Source organism: Saccopteryx bilineata, chromosome 2 (genome assembly GCF_036850765.1).
Source record: "Saccopteryx bilineata isolate mSacBil1 chromosome 2, mSacBil1_pri_phased_curated, whole genome shotgun sequence".
NCBI classification, from domain to species: Eukaryota; Metazoa; Chordata; class Mammalia; order Chiroptera; family Emballonuridae; genus Saccopteryx; species Saccopteryx bilineata.
Window position 1 is genome coordinate 343,383,777 of NC_089491.1, and position 22,544 is coordinate 343,406,320.

At 44.3% G+C, this 22,544-nt stretch overlaps 2 gene segments (V, D, J or C); both read left to right on the forward strand.

Annotated features, from left to right (window-relative positions):
• The first annotated feature begins 289 nt into the window (after positions 1-289).
• Positions 290-773, forward strand: LOC136322623 (probable non-functional T cell receptor beta variable 23-1). The segment is given in 2 exon segments: positions 290-338; positions 448-773. Coding segments are annotated over 2 exon segments (375 nt in total).
• A 14,992-nt stretch (positions 774-15,765) lies between these two features.
• Positions 15,766-16,372, forward strand: LOC136323447 (T cell receptor beta variable 5-5-like). The segment is given in 2 exon segments: positions 15,766-15,850; positions 15,983-16,372. Coding segments are annotated over 2 exon segments (426 nt in total).
• The last annotated feature ends 6,172 nt before the right edge of the window (positions 16,373-22,544 follow it).

The window sequence follows — 22,544 nt, forward strand, 5'->3', positions numbered from 1 at the left end:
TATCATTGTTTTCTAAGTTTCTAAAATATGGGTCTATTGTTTCTGATAGTTAAAAATAGATATAATTTGTTTTTAAATACATATTTTAGATGAATAAAACACAAGCTAGTTCTGTTTACTGAGCTAGGGTCAAAGCTTTCCTTCTGATTCCAAGAGGTGGTTCCGCCCAGTAACAGGAAGCAGTAACAGGGCAGTTCGAAGTCTTCAGAGGGATGGCACCACAGGAAGGTTGCTGACGGAGGGCGGGCAGGGTAAAGGAGTCTCATTGCTTTGCTACTACGTTGCCAACATGGACACTAGCCTGCTCTGCTGCGTAGCCCTTGGTCTCCTGCTAACAGGTGGATCCTCAGCACCAAAGAACAATCCTGCCCCCCAAGGGGGTTGGCCGACCCCCTTGTCTGGGTCCCTCCTGGGCTTTGCGATTGCCTCTGTTTCCCTCTCTTACAGGCTCTGGTGATGCCCAAGTCACTCAGACTCCAGGACATCTGGTCATTGGCAAAGGACGGAAAGCCAGGATGGATTGCATCCCCAAAACAGGACACCCTGTTGTATACTGGTATCAACAGGTCCAGAAAAACAAATTTAAGTTTCTGATTTACTTCCAGAACGAACTAATTTTTGACCAGATCGATTTGGTCAAGGAGCGGTTCTCAGCTCAGTGTCCTCAAATCGCACCCTGCAGCCTGGAAATCCCGTCCCTGGAGCCCAGGGACTCGGCCGTGTACTTCTGCGCCAGCAGCCAGTCCACAGCGCTGAAATGTCAGCTGCTCTAACTGCACAAACCCACCCCGGACCAGCTCAGGAAGCAGCTGATGTGCCCGGCTGTAGCAGGAGTTCACGGGAGGTGGCTTAGGCCACGTGGGGGGAAAGGGGACTCAGATCCCAGGCTGCCCCTCCCATTCTCACGGTTCCTTCTCTTATTTTGTCTGTTTCATGTTTTCCTCCCGCCGGGGTCTGACTTTCTCTTCTCCTCCAGTCCTCAGGACAGAGATAAATAGTCTGGAAAGGTCACTAATTCTGTCATCAGCATCAGGGCCAGCCCCATTCTTTCTAACCTGGGTTTGAAATCGCAGGGGAACAGCAGCCCAGTTGTGATCCAGCCAGAAAGGACGCCCCTCTGGCCACGTGTGTATGCACCTAGAGTGATGTAAGTCTTACTTTAGTATGCATGTAATTATCTCTTAGGTTTTCCACTCAGTTCAGAGTGAGTGAAACACTTCATTTTTTTTTCTGTATATGCATCTAGTCTGTTACTTCTAAACGATGCACAGTTTCCTCACTCACTCCTACAGGAATAAACACCCAGTGTTCCTTCGATTTCCGGCCAGCATTGAAAATGCTTGTGCAGATAGCTGTATGTACAGGGTTATGGGAGTGGAGACCCAAAATCACGACGACTGAGACATGGAATACGACATGGCTGTGCTACTCTATGTATTGAAATACCACCAGAGGGCTCCTTAGAACTGCTGTAGGAGTGAGTCTAACATCCCACTGAAAATGGAATACGACATGGCTGTGTTCCTCTATGTATTGAAATACCACCAGAGGGCTCCTTAGAATTGCTGTAGGAGTGAGTCTAACATCCCACTGAAGAGGGCATAAGCCACCTCCTCGGGCGTTATCCAGTTTGCTAGACTGTTGCCAACCTGCCAGCCCTAGAAAGAGATTCTGATCTCTCTCTCCCTCCCCCACTTTCTCTCAGAACACCATCAGTGTTTCCCATAAAAATGCAGAAGACAATTTAAGAAAAATAAGTTCAACCAAGGATTTGAGAGAGGAGAGACAGAGAGAGATTATGTTATACTCTTATATACTCTTATAGTGCTAACGGGAGGACATTTGAATTCTGACCAGCCTGAGTGGACAGTCCTCACTGAACACCGGCAATGTACATGGTACCCATGGTCACACCCTCCGGAGATGAGCTTAGAGTCGGAGCCCCCCCCCCACCTGCCCCAGAACTGTCCTAAGAAAGCTCAACAAGCCTCCAAAAGGTCCTGCTGATCTGTCCGTTAATTAACTTCCTTCTAGGGAGAAATACTTTGGCACTCTCTAAATACAGCTAGTGACCCGACTTACGACCACGATTGGTTCCGACAGACCGGTTGTAACACGATTTGGTCGTAAGTTTGTAGGCTCTATATACAGTACTGTGAAATGATGTTATAAAAATCTTGAAGTCAAAGACAAAGACAATTTCCTCTTGGTAGACATCTTGGGAGGGGTTTGATGAAAAATACCCAAGACACAAAACACAAAGTGCTGTACCGAGTCTGGAATAATAGTTGAAATAGTGCACACGGAGATGGTAGTGCTGCCAGACGCTGGTCCGCACTGTCATACGCCCCACTGGGCAATGCTTGCGCTGCCAGACATGGAGCAGTCGTGGCTAGCGATTGTGGTCGTAAAGTCGAATGGTCGTAAGGTGCATAGGTCGTAAGTCGATCAATACCTGTAAAGGCAAAAAAGTGTATACTCCAAATAGGAACAAAACTAGACTCTCAACAATGTAGTAGCAGCCACAATTTCAATCACATAATGAAAAAGTAATAGACATAGAAAATAAGACCTGTACATTAAAATAAAATTGGCAATAAAAACCAACCCTGTCAGCGGTAGAGCGTCGGCCTAGCGTGCGGAGGACCGGGGTTCGATTCCCGGCCAGGGCACACAGGAAAAGCGCCCATTTGCTTCTCCACCCCTCCGCCGCGCTTTCCTCCCTGTCTCTCCCTTCCCCTCCCGCAGCCAAGGCTCCATTGGAGCAAAGATGGCCCGGGCGCTGGGGATGGCTCTGTGGCCTCTGCCTCAGGCGCTAGAGTGGCTCTGGTCGCAACATGGCGACGCCCAGGATGGGCAGAGCATCGCCCCCTGGTGGGCAGAGCGACGCCCCATGGTGGGCGTGCCGGGTGGATCCCAGTCGGGCGCATGCGGGAGTCTGTCTGACTGTCTCTCCCTGTTTCCAGCTTCAGAAAAAAAAAAAAAAAAAAACCAACCCTGAAATAATACAGATGTTGAAAATTTCAGACAAGGTTTTTGAGTGGCTATCATAAAAATATGTTCAAGGATTTAGAGGAAAACATCGTCATAATTTGATCAGTTGATAAAAGTGATTAACCCATAGCAATCAAGGAAAAAGGAAAAAGACATATTGGTGATAAAAAAGATATCTCTGTAGACACAACAGATGATGACAGAATGTCAAAAATAAGTATTGCCAATAAATTCGACAACTTAGATGAAATAAACTGATTTGAAAAACACAACTTACCCACTGATTTAAGATAAAATTAGAAATGTAAAAATTCTCAAATGAAGGAAATTCAATTATTTATCAAAAACACCTGCTCAGAGAAAACAACAGACGTAACTTTCTTTCCTGGTGAATTTTATTAAATATTTAAGGGGGAAAATGCTAACTTTACATATGTGAGAAGGGAATTCTTCACAACTCACCACGTGGAGCCAGCAAAACCCTGATGCCAACATCTGACAAAACTATAATAGAAAAGTATCCTGTATGAGCATAGATGAGAAAAATTCTTCCCAACATTATCAAATGCAAATGTGTATCTGTACCTATGTGTGTGTGTATGTGTGTGTGTATATCCATATATAGTGATAATACATCAAACCTGTAGGATTACTGCAGGAGAAACAATGGGCTAGCATTCAAAACTCAACGTATTTCATCACGATGAAGAACAGTTATTCGACTACCTCATGTGGATGTAGACTCCAGTGCACATTTAAAAGAAACACTCTCTGCAAACTGTTAACAGAAAAGCATTTTCTTAATCTGATGGAGGGTAGCAGTGAAAAATGTACAACTGACATCCTATTTAGTGGTGAATATTGAACATTTTCTTCTTATAATTAAGACATTTCCTCTTATATGACATTATTTTTGTCAACATTATATTGGAGATCTTACTCAGTATGATATGCCAAAAAAAAGGCCTGAATATTGTAAAATAAGAAATAAAATTATCACTATATTTAGATCAGTGGTCCCCAACCTTTTTTGGGCCACGAACCGGTTTAATGTCAGAAAATATTTTCACGGACCTGCCTTTAGGGTGGGAATGATAAATGTATCATGTGACTGAGACAAGCGTCAAGGCACATATGGGAGTTGATGCTTCCAGCTCCTCCCTCCTTCTCTCTCTCTGTCTCTCTCTCGTCTCTCTGTCTCTGTCTCTCTCTCCCTCCCTCTCTCCCCTCTCTAAAAATGAATAAATAAAATAAAATAAATTTTAAAAAAAGAGTAAGTCTTAGACAGATGTAACAGAGGGAATCTGGTCAGTTTTTAAAAATAAAGCATCATTCAGACTTAAATATAAATAAAACGGGAATAATGTAAGTTATTTATTCGTTCTTTGCGGACCAATACCAAATGGCCCACGGCCGGTCCGTGGCCTGGGGGTGGGGACCACTGATTTAGATGACATAATTGTTTATATAGAAAACACCAAGGAATCAATGAACCACAAAGTAGAAATAATTAGTGAATTTAGCAAGGATTCAAGGTCAATAGAAAAAAAAATCAAGTGTCTCACTTTAGTTACAAACAATGGAAAAATTAACTTTTAGGATAAAATAGCATATACAATAGTATCAATAAGAGGAATAAATTTAGCAAAAGATGTTCAATGAAAAACTACAAAACACGGCAAAGGGAAATGAAAGAAAATATTAAAATGGAAAGCTAGATCATGATTATGGATTATAAATTTTAATGCCTTAACCCTTTAAGTAGTACGAATGTTCATATACGTCCTCACTGAAAGGGTTAACAAAAAACTCACTACTCAAAGGGTTAAAACAGCAATTTTCCCAACAAATGATGCCAGAACAACTGAATAATCACATGGGAAGAAATAAACTTTACTGGTATCTCAGAGCTCAAATAAAAATCAATATGAGATGAACCTTAGAGCTAAGTATGAAATTGAAAAATACAAATCCTATGGGAAAAATTTTCTAATGACACAGAAAGCAATAACTAGTAACAAACAGTCATTTCTCATCTGGCACCTTTGATGTCATAGGGTATTGACAGATCAATAATTCTCCAATGAGATAGGAGATGTGGCCCATAAATCAGATTTGAGAGCCATGAGTCCTATTCTCCCAGAGTAGAGAGAATATTGACCCATGTGCCAAGGCCTCTCATAATTGTCAAGAAATTGGAATTTTTTTTCAATTCCTTTACTATCCGATTGTGTGTCTTCTCCATCTGTCCCTCTGATAATAGTCTCTCTCCTGCTCTGGCCTACATTCTGCTCCCAGAGCGATTTCTGCTTCTCCTCTCTATGCTCTGCATCTACAAACTTCTCCTGCAGGACTCCCCTGGGACCTGAGTCCTTGTTCTCTCAACCTCTGTGACCCCCAAGTCATGGTTTCTATTCAGCCCCCAAATCTCTCTTCCACTCAAATCACTGTCTCTAGCAGGGGGCAGCAAAACAGATGTTGACTTGAAAACATGCAGATTAGGACAATGATATCTCCCCCTTCCCCCTTAAGGACAAACCCAAAATGATCATCTTCATTACAATGATTCTGTTTGTATTAATAAATACCTCAGATTAGCAATTTACTGGAACAAACTCCATATCTCTATTGGTGTTGTTAATGAAGAACCCTACCCAAAAGGAGAGGTTAGAAGGGAGAGGCTCAGGTGTGTGTCATATACAATGCATACAGTGGCTATAAAACATGTTTGGGTACTCCTAAATAAAGCATCAACTATGCAGAATAACACAGGAGGGAGACGAGGAGACAGAGAATACACAAGAGAGGCCAGAATTGGTCATTATCAAAGCTAAGGCAGAGGGGGCTCATTAGACTGTTATATCTAATGTGCATATATTAGAAATTTTCATAATCAAAAGGAAAACGATTTTAATAACTTTTCCAATGTGATACATTGCAGGATCAACTAGGGAAGAACATGTGGTGTGTCCATAACCACTGGTTAATTACACCAGACAGGGTTTCATGCTATGATGGTAGCTGTGTTATATTTGTAATTTGTTGCATTGAAACATTAAACACTTCCTTCTTCATAGCAGCAATAATTGATGTTATACTAAAATGACCTCCTTTTTTGTGTATGTGTGTATTTTTCCGAAGTTAGAAGCAGGGAGGCAGTCAGACAGACTCCCACATGCACCTCACCAGGATTCACACAGCATGACCACCAGGGGCAATGCTCTGCCCATCTGGGTATTGCTCCATTGTGGCCAGAGCCATTCTTGTGCCTGAGGTGGAGGCCATCGAGGCATCCTCAGTGTCCAGGCCAACTTTGCTCCAATGGAGCCTAGGCTGTGGGAGGGGAAGAGAGAGACAGAGAGGAAGGAGAGGGGGAGGGTGGAGAAGCAGATGGGCGCTTCTCCTGTGTGCCCTGGCTGGGAATCGAATCCAGGACATCCACACACCAGGCCGACACTCTACTGCTGAGCCAACCGGCCAGGGCCACTAAAATTACCTCTTTATTCAACTATTTTCAGTTAAATCAAAATATGAGTGAAGGTATTAAGTATTTCTTAGAAATACCCACATCAAGTGAAGAATTTCGTGAAATGAGCCAATATCTTCAGAAATGATCTTCACACAGGAAATGTTGACCAAGAAAGCAGTGGCCATTAGGAGAACAGTGGCAATTTGGAACAAAGTTAGTAGTGCTGACCTTCTTTTAAAAAAGAAAAAGAAACACCTTTCAAGCTTTATGGTGAATATATTCAACTTGTATAGGTTACCTAGATCTGAGTTAGGGGGAAAATGAATAAATGCAGAAAGGATAGAAATGTTAGTGTCACAACCCTACAAAGAGACTGGATTCCACTTGTTTGAAAAGACTGAATTTTTTTGAGAGCCTTTTCAACTAGGAGAATGGTGCTTCCGTGAACAGCTGAACAAGGAGCCCCGGGAAGGAGAGAGCCTGCTTGCTAACAGGTGGCAGAGGAGAACCAGGGAGGGAAGAGAAGGGAGTAAGGATTTCAGCCTCCCCCAACAAGACAGATGATAAGTACACCTGAGCACCTCCTACCGGAGCAATAAAGGAAAAAACAAGGTTAGATCCTGAGGCAGGGGGTGTGGCTGCATCTTCCTCTGAGGCTTAGAAAGTTGGGAGGGACAACGTCAATCACTGACTGAACCCTCACCATTTCCTATTTCCATGCCCGTTTCCCCCACCACTCAGAGCTGGAAACGCCTCCTTCCTGCCTCTCCCTGCCATGCGCTCCATCCTCCTCAGCTGGGCAGCCTTGTGTCTCCTGGGAACAGGTGAGTTTGGGAAACAGACGGGAAATCCTGCCTTAGGTTCCCCAGGTCCTGGCTGATGCTTCTCTCTTGAGACTGCAGCAAGAAGACCCTTCCCGGGCTCTGCCTCCAGTTTCTGTTTTGTTTCCTCACAGGGTCCATGGATACTGGTGTCTTCCAGAACCCAGGGAATAAGATCACAAAGACAGGGAACAGCGTTGTCCTGACATGTTCTCAGAATAAGGGTCATGACACCATGTACTGGTATCGGCAAGACCCAGGACTGGGGCTACGGCTGATCTACTATTCCATCGATGTGAAAGACATTAGCAAGGGAGAAGTCTCCGATGGGTACAGTGTCTCTCGAAAGGAGATAGACCAATTCCCCCTCTCTCTAAATACTGCCAGCCTGAACCAGACAACTGTTTACTTCTGCGCCAGCAGTTACTTACACAGTGTTCCTTGGCCACCTGCTCTCTACACAGAAAGGCGGGCACACGGGGAGAGTTATCTGCGCAGAAGGCACAGAGGCTCCCTGGCTGTGGAGTGGGGGGTCCCGAGAGCTCTGACGAGTTCAATGCTGTGCGAGCCTCAGTGTGAGCTCACGCACACCTGGGGGTTATGCTCAGCCATGGGGTGACTCTGAAACCACACGCTAGATTGAACCTGCTCTCGTGCTAAGTGACCCTCTTTGTCTCTTCTCCTTCTCCTCCTCCTCCTCCTCCTCCTCCTCCTCCTCCTCCTCCTCCTCCTTCTTCTTCTTCTTCTTCTTCTTCTTTTTACAATTACAAAGTACATTCAATATTATTTTGTATTAATTGCAGGGTGTACAGCATAATGGTTAGAAAATCAAATACTTTATAAAGTGTTCCCCCGACATTCCCAGTGCCCACCTGGCCCCACACATAGTTATGACGATATTACTGGCTGTATTCCCTGGGCTGTACGTGACATCCCTGTGACTATTGTGTAACTACTGACCTACTGATCTGTGTTTCTCAGTCCCCTCACCATCTTCATCCAGCCCCGTCCCCCCTCTGGCAACCATCAATCTGGTCTCTGTGTCTCTGAATCTGTGTTTAAATAAATGAAGGGAACAGGACTCCTGGGATTGATCTTTGAGACGCAGAATCAAAGCCCAAGACTTTCCGCTGAGACGAAGTGAGGAACAGAGAGGAAAGAAGATGGTGCTTGGGATGGGTCCCATTTACTGCCGCACCGCCCCAAAACATTTCGCTGATACAAGCCAAGTGAGCACCTGTCGGAAAGGGCTGCTGACTTGAGTGTTCCGTTCTGGCGTGGTTGACGGTGCAGTTAAAAGACGGATGAATGGAACCTAAATTGAGGAAGTCGGTAGAATCTGAATGCCACGTAGGTGAGAATTAAGACCGAGACAGCTGTGTAATTTCCACAGGATCGTCACGGTACATTTTCTGAGAATGCAGTGAATGTCAGTCCCTGCTTCAAGCCCTTCACATGTGTTGTCTAAAATGGGTTGCCTCGTTGGACCCTCGGAACCTGCTCTCCTGGGCCCTGTCTGATCGAGTCGCTCTGTTCTCTGGGCTGGTCCTTTGAATGTTCTCTCTCAGCTCTGCAGAGTTCTTTCTAGTTCATCCTTCAGCATGCCCCTCAGACGTTCCTTCCCTTCCCAGCCTTCCTAATTAGGTCAGATCCTCCCATGACAGCCTCCCAAAGCTCTGTGGGCCTCACCTTCACAGCTCAGAAAACAGCAGCGATTTAATTTGTTGTAAAGAGAGCGGAGAATTGAGTCAACATAACTAAGCCAAGTCTCTCACTCACTTTGGATGTGAGACTGGAACAGAAATCTTAGTCCTTTGATGAGTGAAGGGATGGACATGACCGCATGGAGCCACCAGGATGGCTTCGGGGCCCAGACAAGTCGCAGGGGCTGTGTCGTCACACAGTGACCTCCCCAGAGCTGGGAGACGCCCTTCTCACCCTAACTGTGCCCGGGGTGCCAGGTTCCTCTGCTTCGTGGCCCTTTACCTTCTGAATAAAGGTAAGTCAAGATGCAGATTCTCTAAAACCAGAAAGGAGCTGTCCCCTGCTCAGGGTCAGCATCTGGAGCCAGCATGGAGGCCATCCCAGACGCCTTGACAATTTCTGTCTCCTTCCTTCAGGCCTCATGGATGCTGATGTCCCCAGACCCCAAGATGTAGAATTACAGGGACAGGAGAGATGATCACCCTGGAATGTTCTCAAACATGGGCCATGACAAAATGTGCTGGTAAGGTCAAGACCCAGGAAGGGGGCTACAGTTGGTCCATGATTCCTATAATGTGAATAGCACGAAGAAAGGACAGCTGCCCTCTCATTCCTCATCTCCAGAATTAGAAAGGAACATTTCCCTCCCACACTGGTGTCGATCAGCCCCTCATGGACATCGCCATACCTCTGAGCCCAAGGTCATACACACCGCTCCAAGGGCACCTGCTACCTGCACTAAAAGGGGAGTCACAGAGGTGAGGCCGTTCCACCTTCATAAACCTAAATCACCAAAGCTACTGTGAATCTTCCCAGACCCCTCAGCCCTGAGGGGCCAGCGCGGTCTGAGCCACAATCGGAGCGGGAAACTAACCCCGGGTCAGTCCCTCCAAGCTGGGGCATGCTGAGCCCTCAGTCGGGGCTGACTTCTCCCGTGCAATGTCCAGTTGAGGCATGCCCAACCATGTCCTTCAAGGTAAGTGTGATATGATTGGACAGATGCCTTATGACTCCCTGCAAGAGAGCCTTTGGTAGCTGGGAAGCAGGAAAGGTTCCTTTGGCTTTCTCCATAGGCTATCCCTACCTGGTCACAGTCTGTCTCACCTGGTCACAGGCTGTCTCTGCCTGTTCACAGGCTGTCTCTGCCTGGTCAACAGTTCCTTCCTCACATACAACTAGATACTTCATTCACACTCGGCGTCTCCAAGTCCCAAGCCCCATCCCTCTTCCCACCATTTGGAATAAGAGAAGGACCAAAACTAATTGCTTTCAGTACTTCACTTCCTAATCAATGGAATTTTAACTAAATCTATCTGAGCCAGAAACTGTGGTTACAAAGAAAACCCTCCAACAGCTCCTTGGATCTCTGGAGACTTCCCTGACCACTGGGAAGCTATTCCACACACCGATGCTTCTTCTCACGTGAATGTTCCGAATCCTAGAGATAGATGTTGGTCTCCATCTGCACCTGTGACCTCGAATAGGCAATGGACAGAAGTGCAGGTGTCATCCAGGGGGCCCTAAGTCTCCCGAGAAGAGGCTAGTGCCGGGCTCACAGCTGAAACCTCTGTCTTGAGGCTTCCAGAGAGCCCAGCTAGTCAGAGCCTTCATATGGCTCAATCTCCTCACCATGGTATTATTATTTTAATATTCGAGAGAACATGAATTAGACTTATCTGGTCACGTTCTAGTATTGCCAAGCTCCTTAACTACTCTAAAGATAACTTCCTAACTTATAAAATGGACTCAGTAATATCTGGCTCCCGGAGGTTTTATTTAGTAAAGAAAATGTTTGCAGATTGCCTAGCATTATCCCCGGCACAAAAATTAGTCTTGATAATAAAAGATATTAGTAGCGGTGATACCAGCAGCAGTATGACTAGTTCACCAATTTGAAAGCTCAACCTCAATGTGTGATTACTATGGATGGTGATTCCAGCCAGTGAATATCTGCACTTACTTAACCCTCACAGCGACTCTATATGGTCCGTCCTTTTATTCACACAAATTACAGCTCATAAAATGGAGCCACAAAACAGTTCACTTACTTGCCTCAGACAACAGTAAGTGACAGGACCAGTGTTCCCATGCAGGCAGTCTCTCTCTTAACTACTCCCCTAGTGGCAATGGCACATGTTGGGTAATGTCACACAGGTCATAAAAAACAAAGGAATAGCATGCATCGACCCAACAGAACAGCGGTTTCTCCCAATCGGAATGGTCCATGGAAGCCAGAAGCTGGCCAGTGCTCTGCTAAGGGAAGGGAAGGGAAGGGAAGGGAAGGGAAGGGAAGGGAAGGGAAGGGAAGGGAAGGGAAGAGAAGAGAAGACTCCATGTAGGCAGGAATGGGATGAAGGGCAAAGGGCAGAGACAGTGACGTTGCAGGCAGGCAAGAGCTGGAGGGAGCCTGACCAGGTAGTGGCGCAGTGGATAGAGCATCAGACTGGGACCTGGAGGACCCAGGTTCTAAGCCCCAAGGTCACCAGCTTGAGCGCAGGCTTATCTGGTTTGAGTGTAGCTCACCAGCTTGAGCCCAAGGTCGCTGGCTTGAGCAAGGGGTCACTCGGTCTGCTGTAGCCCCCTGGTCAAGGAGCATATGAGAAATCAATCAATGAACAAATAAGGTGCCACAACAAAGAATTGATGCTTTTCATCTCTCTCCCTTCCTGTCTGTCTGTCTCTCTCTCTCTGTCTCTGTCACACACACACACACAAAGAGCTGGAGGGAGACCCGGTCCTTCTCCCTTCTCTCCATGGGCTCCGGGCTCCCCCAGGGCTGACAGGCTTTCTGTTCTCTTCTGAAGTAGCTAGGGAAGAGGGCGTGGTCGCCCTCTGTCCAGGAAGCAGGTGACAGGTGCTGGTGTCAGAAACTAAATTCATCACTGTCCCAGACGACGGCGTTTGGTGTCCATGTCCGACGCTGCCATGAGAGGCAGGCTCCTGTGCTGTGTTGTCATTTGTCTCTTCAGAGTAGGTGCGTCCTGGGAGCAGGTGAGGGGCCCTGTCACTGCCCTCTGGGCTATTACAACAAAACCTCTCTTCAAGGGCTGTGGCATCCATGTCCCCTCCCCGGGCTCTGTCTTTATTTGATCATCCTTTTATTCTCCCGCAGGCCTTCAGGACACTGTGGTCACACAGTTCCCAAGACACAGGGTCTTGGGGACAGGAAAGGAATTAACGCTGCAGTGTTCACAGAACTTGAATCATCTTGCAATGTACTGGTACCGCCAAGACCCGGGATCTGGACTACGACTGATCTACTACTCCACTGGTGCCAACGCCACTGAAAAAGGAGATGTCCCAGAGGGCTACCGTGTGTCCCGAAATAAACTGAGTCATTTTCCCCTGACGCTGGAGTCTGCCAGCACCACCCAGACATCTGTGTATCTCTGTGCCAGCAGTGTATCCACAGTGCCACACGGCCACATCCTCTCTGCACAAAACAGGCGAACCAAGGGGTGAGGGGACTCTGTCCTCAAGATTCCTGACCCCAGTCAGGCAGAGATTCTGCACAAGACTGTGCTCAAGCCGCCCTGTCTTGACCTTAATACCCCCCACTTCTCTTCCCCCTTTCTTGGCCCATCTCAGACATCTGTCTCTTGTAATCAGTCTTTTGATGGTTGTTGTTTCATGACGTGACAGGGCGTTAACCCAGTGTGAATATTTTCTAAGGCACACTTCAATTTTCAGTTACAGATGTGGGAAAATTTTGATAAAATTGCATTTTGATCGAGTAAAGAAAAAAAAAAAGTCCCTACTTTCAAAAATAACTCCAGGGATTTTGCAATGGAGTCTCTCGATGACTGGTCATATTATACAGGAAAATAGCTATTGTTGTGGGACTTCCTCAGATGGGGAGGGCTAAGCATGAACCAAAGAGGATGCAGAGGGCAGAGGGCAGAGGGCAGGGGGGAGGGGAAAGTTTGCAGACAGCACGTGGGCTCAGGCTCACCCAGAGTGGGATTAAAACAACAGCAAGTTGTGATCTCACAGTTTTGCATGTCAGAAGTCCGGGATGGTGGGGCTGGGTTCTCTGCTGGGCGTGTCGTTAGGCTAAACTCAAGGAGTCACGGGGCTACATTCTCTGCTGAAGCCCAGCCCCCTGCCTCACTCCTATTGTTGGCAGGACCCAGTTCCTTGCGATGGGAAGACTTAGACCCTGTTTCTTTGGTGGCTGTCCCCAACCAGCCTCCCTGAGTTCCTTGCAGTCTCTTTCGGGGCCCCCTTCACCTTCAAAGCCAGAAACGCTCATAACATTCTTCTTCTGCTGCAGAAAGCTCTCTGACCTCCTCTTCTGTGACCAGCTGGAGAGACTGTGCTCTTAAAGGCTCGTGGGATTAGAACAGACCTACCTGGGTCTATTCCCTTTTGCCAAAAAAGGTAATGTAATCCCAGGGGTCATAGATATCTCACCATATTCCTCAATTCCACCTACGCTCAGAAAAGGTGGGGGTTATACACTGGCAAGGCCACTGGGGCCGTTCTCAGAATTCCACCTGCCACATCATGGAGAGCAAAGGCTGAGAAAGTCGGGACTCCGGAGAGCTGAGTCCCGCTGCACCAACCGTGGGTCCATGCAGCCACATTCTCCGCACAGCAATGGCACATGCAAGCAGCGCAGTGACTCAGCCCTCACAAGCGATGTTCCATCTCTCTGGCCCTTCTTCCATGCTCACAAAGCCTTCTAACACAGCTCGGCAGGGTTCGCCACTTTAAAGACCCATGTGATGAGATTGGGCCCACTTGGACCATCCAGGATACTCTTACCCTGCTCTGGTCAGCTGATTAACAACCTCAACTGCATCCACAACCCGAGTTCCCTTTTGCAATCTAAGCATTCACCATTGTGAGGATTAGGCCAGTGGTCCCCAACCCCTGGGCCGCAGACTGGTACCGGTCCGTGGGCCATTTGGTACCAGTCTGCAGAGAAAGAATAAATAACTTACATTATTTCCATTTTATTTATATAGATATTTAAGTCTGAACGATGTTGTATTTTTAAAAAATGACCAGATTCCCTCTGTCACATCCGTCTAAGACTCACTCTTGACGCTTGTCTTGGTCACGTGATACATTTATCCGTCCCACCCTAAAGGCCGGTCCGTGAAAATATTTTCTGACATTAGACCGGTCCGTGTCCCAGAAAAGGTTGGGGACCACTGGATTAGGCCTTCCAATACTGTGGAGGGGCCTATATCCTGCCTACTCTAGTACTGTTCCACTAGAGGGCGCTAAGATATCCTTTAATAGAAACATTAAGTTTCAGAAAACAGTGGAAGAAGACCATGTTCATAACAATGAACACCGTGTCATCAACTGAAAGAAAAAAACCCAGTATACAAATACCTCTCATGAGGTCTTTCAGGAGTTAATCATACAGTGTAGAAAAGTTTATAGGGCAGAATGTTTCCTCAGACCCCAAAGGGCCCAAGTGTTAGCAAAATAGGATTTGACGTATCGTGAAAATTCCACAGTCTGTATCTAGGCTCAAGATCATCCACAGAAAAGAAATATTTTTATATATTTAAAGGGATAAAACTTGCATTCTTTCACAGGGGTTTTAAAGGAATGGCTCCTCACCTGGGTAGCAGGAGGCATCACTATGTCTTGCTGTCAAGATACTGGGCACAGGAAGGGTGGATGAGACACATGTGTCTTCCCGTAGAGACACGCCCAGTTGAAGTAGTTTCTCTCCTGTGGGCATGTATTAAAGTCATGCTGCCAGTGAGCAGAGCATCTGGGTAATGACGGCAGAGGTCAGCCCAACTGGGTCCACCTTAACTAGAGCTCGCAGGGTGTGTATCTCAAGATTGTATAATCTCAGAAACAAGTAGGCAAAATGTACAAGCCCTCTTTATGAAAATGTACTATTTAAAGGGTGGTGATACTTAAATACAGATTGGGAGCTACGTGGATCTGACACAGGAGGGGCTGTGGACTGCAGTGGTTCCAGGCTGGGTCCATGTGGGACCACCAGACTGTGTATCTTAATGGCCAATGTTATTCTGGCTCATCTCTCCCTTCTCAGCATAGTGATGGCAATTACTTCATCCAGTATTCATTAGTCGAAATGTTGTTTCATATATTCTTATCCTCCAAAACAAAGGGCGATAATTGAAAATCAATCCTGAATCAGCCAGGCTGGGATAACAGCAGAGTCAGTGAGTGTGAGGGTGGGGTGGGGGCCTGCAGGGGTGATGGGTGGGGAGAATCTGTTCTCCTAATATAGACAGCTGTGAATCCAGGAGACTGTGGGTAGCCCACGACTGGGATGCGCTGTGGACCGTCAGTTCTGCAAGCAACCCTGAAAGGGCTAAGGGGGTGGCCTAGGCAAGCACAGCCTAAGGGAACTCTGGGCTTCCTGTTTGCATGGGGGAAGCAGTTTGAGGTCACTGAGTGGGTCCTGGGAACGTATGTGGAGCTTACACAGACTCCTCACTGCCAGGAAGTGGACATGTGCTGTGATCCTCAGTATGTGCCCAGGGGGCAGGCTCCCTGAGCCCACAGGGGCCTTGGGGGTTGGTGTAGGGCTTGGGATGGCAAGGGCTGTATAATTAGTGTCAGGCTGGGGCAGGCAGAGGAGAATAAGGTACACTGTGAACATATGGGGACAGTGCTCAACCTGCAGCCATCCCTGCAGGGGGCTGTGCAGGACAGGGGGACAGTGGCCCAGAGGCAGCCTACATGGCGAATCCATCAGAACAGTGACGTCACAGGCATCTGCTCCTATCAGGGAGCTGGGAGGTCCAGCATTTCAGACCGCTCACCCCATGACACCCCGCCCCGAGCTAGGAGTCGTCTCGGGATACCGCCATGGGCCCCCGGCTCCTCTGCTGGGTGGCCCTTTGTCTCCTGGGAGCAGGTGAGCCCTGGACACCCTGTCTAAGCCTCTGACAGGTATCCGCCATCCCTGAGACACGAGCCTGCCGGTGGTGGCCGCAGGGGGGACTTTCCTGTCCTTGGCCCCCAGCCTCTGTCTGTCTCCTCCCAACAGGCCCAGTGGACTCTGCAGTCACCCAGAGCCCCAAACACCTGATCAAAGCAAGGAACCAGTCAGCGACCCTGCACTGTTCCTTAATCTCTGGCCACCGCTCTGTGTACTGGTACCAGCAGGCCCGGGGCCAGGGCCCCCAGTTCCTCGTCCAGTATTTGAACCTGAAAGAGGGAGCAAAGGGGAACATGCCCGATCGGTTCTCCGTGCGGCAGTTCAGCGACCACCGCTCTGAGTTGGCCGTGAGCTCGCTGGAGCTGACGGACTCGGCCGTGTATCTCTGCGCCAGCAACCCTGGCACAGCCCTGCAGTGTCACCAGGGAGCTGAGCACAAACTCCCCCGCCCAGCGCGGAGCAGCCTTGCAGCTGCCGGTCTGTGAGAACCTGGGGATGGCGGGGGAGACTCCCCGTGACTTGGGGCCCCAGGGAGGGCAGCCTTTTCCGGGACAACAGAGGACAGGAAGGTCTGCAAAGAGGATGATTTTACATCAACATGTTACAAATAACAGTCTCTTAAAAAAAAATCATGCAGTTCTAGCTCTATTTTCAACCATCTTTAATCTTATTTTCTTCCCCAGACTTTCCCCAAATCTCAATTTCTTCTCTCTAAATCAGTGTTTCCCAACCTTTTTTGTGCCATGCCCCACCTTAACCATTCTAAAATTTTTATGCCTCCCCATGTAACATACATAATTTTTAACATTAAAAAATTGATTTGTTCACTTAATAAACATAAATGATAGGTTCTAGGAAGAAATCACTATGAAATTGTTAACAAAACACAGTAAGTAAAATTTCAAAACATTTCATGAAAAACAGAAATTTAAATTCCAAATAATTTTAATACAGATTTTTCTATATTACTTTATTATTTTAATTTAGTGTGATCCTTGCGCTTGATGCTTGCTGCACAGAGATTTTATATTAGGTTCCAATTTGGTTAGCTTTAGTCTCAAGTCTCCACATTGTTTTATATCTAGCTGATTTCTTTTCTTTTTACCAGTAAATCATTTACAGCACTAATCCACATTCAGCTAAAAATGAAGATGGAAACGGTAGCAATAGTTTTCTTGCACATTTGGTTGAATTTGGGTATTTGATTTCTGTTTCCTCACAAAGCCATGCCATCGCTCTTTTGATATTAAATAAAGCTTTAACTGCCTCATCATTTTGCAATTCTGTGAGTTCTTCTTGATACTGCATATTTGATATATCAGACAAATGCACTAACATTGGCTGCATCATCCATGTTGGGAAATCAATTTGTTTTAAATCAGAAAATCTTTCTTTTAAATCAGCCGATAGAATATTCAAATGATTGACAATAACAAGTAAAGCGGTATCAGTTACTTCACATTTTTGGAGCCAATGAAAGTGTTTAAAGTTTTTGTTGTTAATATGTTTCTGACATAACTCAATATTGGTAATGAAACCAAATATCTTTGCTTTTGCATCGACAAGAGTGTTATTTGTTCCTTGAAGTTGCTTATTTAATATATTTAGTTTTTCAAAGATATCTGCTAAATAACTCACAAATGCTTTACCATCTATTGTTAACAGATACTTCATTTCAGGTTTGTCGCTTAAAAAATCACTAAGAGTATCAAACAGTTCCATAAATCTTTTCAAACAGTTTCCTTTAGATAGCCATCTTACTTCAGTATGAAGTAAAAGTCTCACATGGTCTTCATTTTGTTCTTCACAAAATAGCTTGAAAAGACGCTCACATTTGGCACTAGCTTTAATAGCATTAACACACTTTATTACTGTATGTAATACTTCATTCAGAACAGGCGTGATGTTTTTAGCTACCAAGTTTTCCCTATGAATAACACAATGCACAAGAATCATTTCTGGATTCGCATCTTTCATCAATTTTAAGCAGCCATTTTTCTTGCCCATCATATTGGGAGCAACATCTGCAGCACAAGATGTAATATTTTTCATTGGTATATCATTGACATCTAAGTAGTTTTTTAGCTTATTATATATATATCTTTGGAGGTAGTGGTGCTTTCTAATCTTTTACAGAACAACATTTCTTCAGCAAAATGTCCTTTATTAATATATCTTACGTAAGTTATCAATACTGCCTCACTGCCTCTCAAAGTTGATTCATCCATTTGCAAGGATAATTTTCTTGTTTTCAGCTTTTCAATAAGTTGCTTTTCAATATCCTCACTCATTTCTTCTATTCTTCTGCTAACAGAATTATTACTGAGTGGCATAGCTTTTACATCTTTGTCATCTTTTTCAAGAACCGTTTTAAGAAATGCTGATATTGACAGTTTTATTAAATTCTCTCCTATAGTGTGATTTTCTCCAGTTTTAGCAATGAATAAAGAAATTTGATAACTAGACTCAAGAACACGATTATTAGTTGAAGTATGAGCAGTAAATAGAGACTTTAATGTTCTTTTTTCAAAATTTTTCTTTAAAGTTTTAAAGTAACTCAAATTTGAATTAATATGAGCACTATGTTTTGCCTTCAAATGCACCTCAAGACGACCTCGTTTCATTGATTCGTTGGTCAAGCATTGCTGGCATAAAAGACAAAAAGGAATCCGCTCATTGTGAACAGCGGGTATGAACCCAAATTTTAAATATTCCTCCGAATATTGACGAGTTTTTTTCTTGCTTGCACCACTCATTTTACTATGGGCTATAAGAAATAAAAATAAGATCAATTAAAAACTAATATTAAAATATGTGTTAAAATATATTCAATGTGACAGAGTAAACCTATACTAAAAATTCATATGTATTTAAATGTATATAACACATTTACTACACTACCACTGCAAATCAAAAGGTATCTATATTTTTTCCACTTGACAAAATTTTCTGGAAAGTTATGCTTCTAAAATTAAAATTGTCGTGCATGCACTATTATAGCCTCAATAATATTTATAAAATATTAGTGCTTTCTAGCCCCGATGCAAGAAGTACTTAATAGAGTTTAATACTGATAAAAATAAAATCAAATACTTACCAATTATATCTATACAATATATATATGTATATTTATTGAATCAACTAGCTTTTACAACAGTTTTGACTGATACTTATTTCAAATTAACACCAACTGAATGATGTGAAACACTACAGAAGTTGCGATGGGCCAATTAGGTGAGAATAACTGCATTGTTTAGTGAGTTTTTAAAACGTTCGGGGTTCCCCGCGGCAGATGGCACGGCACGCTCCGCGGTGAACCCAGGATGAAGTTTACTTGACGACGCCAATCACCCAGTTGATATTTTGTCTCGTCAAATGAAATTATACTTAATAATTATTTACCGCAATTATTTAAGAATTGCGTTTTTTGTTAAATTTGGCACCGATATCTAGCATTGCATTTAAATGGCCCGGGGCTAAAGAGTTAAAGTCGTGTCAAGTCCATTTTCAAATTGCCCCCCTTAACTATCGAATTGCCCCCTGTGGGGCATGGGCCCCATGTTGAGAAACACCGATCTAGTCAGTTTAACATTCAAAAATACGTCAATGTAGTTTAACATCTAAAACACTAAAAAACAGAAAAATCATCTGATCATCTCTACAGATGCTCAAGAAACATTTGATGATACAATCCAATATCTGTTCCTGATAAGAGGTCTTGGTAAATTAAAATCATTTGGAAAAGTCCTTCCCCTAATCAAGGGCATTTATTAGGAAAACGTGTGGTCAATAGACGTTTTTGCAGGTAGACTATGGTAAGGTCAAGACACATATTGTAATCCCTAGATCAAACTCTGAGAGTAGCACAAAGAGGGAGAATACTGTCACGTCAACAAACAATGCTCAAATAACTGTATCCATGTGGAAAAATAATGAATTTCAATCCTTCTCTCATTCCTTAAACCAGAAGTGGGCAACCCGTGGCCTCTGCTTGTTCTTAATGGCCCACAAGTCAACCAATGACGTTTACAGTTTTAAGTGGTTGAAAAAAATTTCAAAATAATATTTTGTGACATACGAAAATCATACGAAATTCAGATTTCTGTATCCATACACAAAGCTTATCGGAACACAGCCACGCCCACTCACGGTCACAGCATCACCAGCTGCGTTATCAACACAGTGGCCGAACTGAGTAGCTGCGACAGAAACCCTCAAATAGTTACCATTTGACCCTTCACCAAAAAGGTTTGCTGACTCTTGCCATGAACAAAAATGAGTATAAGAGGTTGTCAGTTCAATTCTCCCTACCTTTCTCATAATACATACATACATATATACATACATAAAATGAATATGAGATGGGTCAACATTCTCAATGATCTATAAAATCTTAGGAAAGAAAGCACAGTAAATTATCTTCATGACCTTGGAGTTGGCAAAGCTTTCTTAGAGGACAAAAAAATATTCTGTTCTTTGAAAAGCACATTTTTAAAACAAAAAAATTTAAATCATGTTCATCAAAAGATATTAAGGAAAAAATACATATCTATCTGAGAAAGGACATGTATGCAAATAGAAATAATTACTGTAGAGGGTGATGTCATAGTAAGGGCAGCATGGGAGATACTCTTGATCTCTCCTCTGGAAATTTCAACAAATTGAACAGCCCTCAGGCAGCAGTGAAGGAAGGAACGACAGCTGGGCTCAACAGCGCGCCTGAAAGGTTCTAAGGTGGAATCAACCACAGGTGGGAAGGGCTGAGAAGGGGCTGGAGGAGGAGAGGCACTCTAGGGGCTCCAGAGAGGGGAGCAACCTGGACTGATGGGGTCTCCTTTTGCGGGGGTGGGGGTGAGATGGAAGGGCAGTGGGGGGAGATAGTAAACTGTGCCAGGGTCCTAGCTGGTGTTCCCGCAATCTGCCCGCAGCCCACACTGGGTATACAGAGGAAAGCAAAGTGCAGCCACCAGCTTCCCAGGTCCTGCCTCCCTCCCCGGGGAGTACAGAGAGTGACAGACATACGACACAACTAGTTCTCCAGGACCACTCTCTCCCCAGAAGAAAGAGGTGCCCCGTGTCTGGTCCCCTGCTCTGTTGAGACAAGAGAGGAGCCCCAGAGACAGGAGTTCGCCATTGCTGAAGGAGAAAAGCTGTAAAAGCTATAAAGCCCTCACAACACACCCCACCCATCATCCTGACCGCAGCCCCGCCTCCATCCTTAAGGCAGCAACATGGCCACGGAGGTCAGGGGAGGAACTTTGCTGACCTGCAACTTGTAATCCAGTGCCATCTACTAGAAAAAAATAGAAAAACCTCTCAAAACTGAAATTCATTCTTTTTTTCCCTTTGAATTTCATCTTTCATGTATATACATATACATATACATACATATATATATATATATATAAAATTTTGTCTGTGGTTGTTTTGTTTGTTTTTGATTTGGAGGGTTGTGCTTTGTGGGTTTTCTCTTTGCATTATTTTTTTTAATTTCTCTTTTAAAATTTTTAATTATTTTAGTTGTTTTTTGTTAGATTTCTTAACAAGACCACTCTCAAATGCCATCAAGGAAGAAGGAAATAAATAGCATGGCTACATAAGAAAGAGATGTAGTTCAGAAAGAAAATGAAAAATCTCCAGAAAGCAATCTCAATCACATTAAACCTTGGAGTTAAATGGTAGAGAATTCAAAATTTAAGTTCTGAAAATTAACGAGATATGAGAAAACACTAATAGGCAATTCAACGAGCTGAAAAAACTAAAAAGCAAAAATAAGATCATGAATAAAATTAATACTTCACTAAGGAGACTGAAACTTTAAAACAGGGATGACAAACTCAATACATGTACTGAAAAATAAGGTAGCAAGTTTAGCTAATAGAACAGGACAGATAGAGGAGAGAATCAATGATAATCAACAACAGGCAAATGGAGATGCTACAGAAAGAAGAAGAGACTCCAAATGAAAAAAATAAAAGAGAGCTCTATAAGAATTGTCTGACTCCATCAGAAAGAACAATTTAAGAATAATGGGTACATCAGAAGAAGAGAGGGTGAAGGGAATGGAGAGTCTATTCAAACAAATTATTGATGAGAACTTCCCAAGCCTGTGGAAAGAGTTAATCTTCAAATCCAAGAAGCAAATAGAATGCTGAATTACCTCAACCCAAATAGAACTACTCCAAGGCACATCATAATAAAATCGTCATAAATCAGTGACAATGAAAGAATCCTCAAGGCAGCTAGGGAAAAGAAGAACCTAACAGATAAAGGAAAGCCCACTGAGTTATTGTAGACTTCTCAGCAGAAACTACAAGCCAGAGGGAGTGAACCCAAACATTCAAAGTTCTGAAAGAGAGGAATTACCAGCCAAGAATACTATATCCATCAAAGCTATCCTTCTAATATGAAGGAGAAATAAAAACTTTTCCAGACGTACAGAAGCTGAGGAAATTTATCACCAGAAAACTCCCACTGCAAGAAATACTCAAGGGGATTTATTCTATCAGATATAAAGAACAAAACAAAACTACAAATAAAATCTCCAACAATGTTACAATAAAAACAAGGATAATTTGTGACAATAATATCATAAAAGGGCAGAGATTAAAGATCTGCAGTGGCAAAGGGGGATGGAGTGCAGAAGCACTCATAAGACAAAGGACTCTTG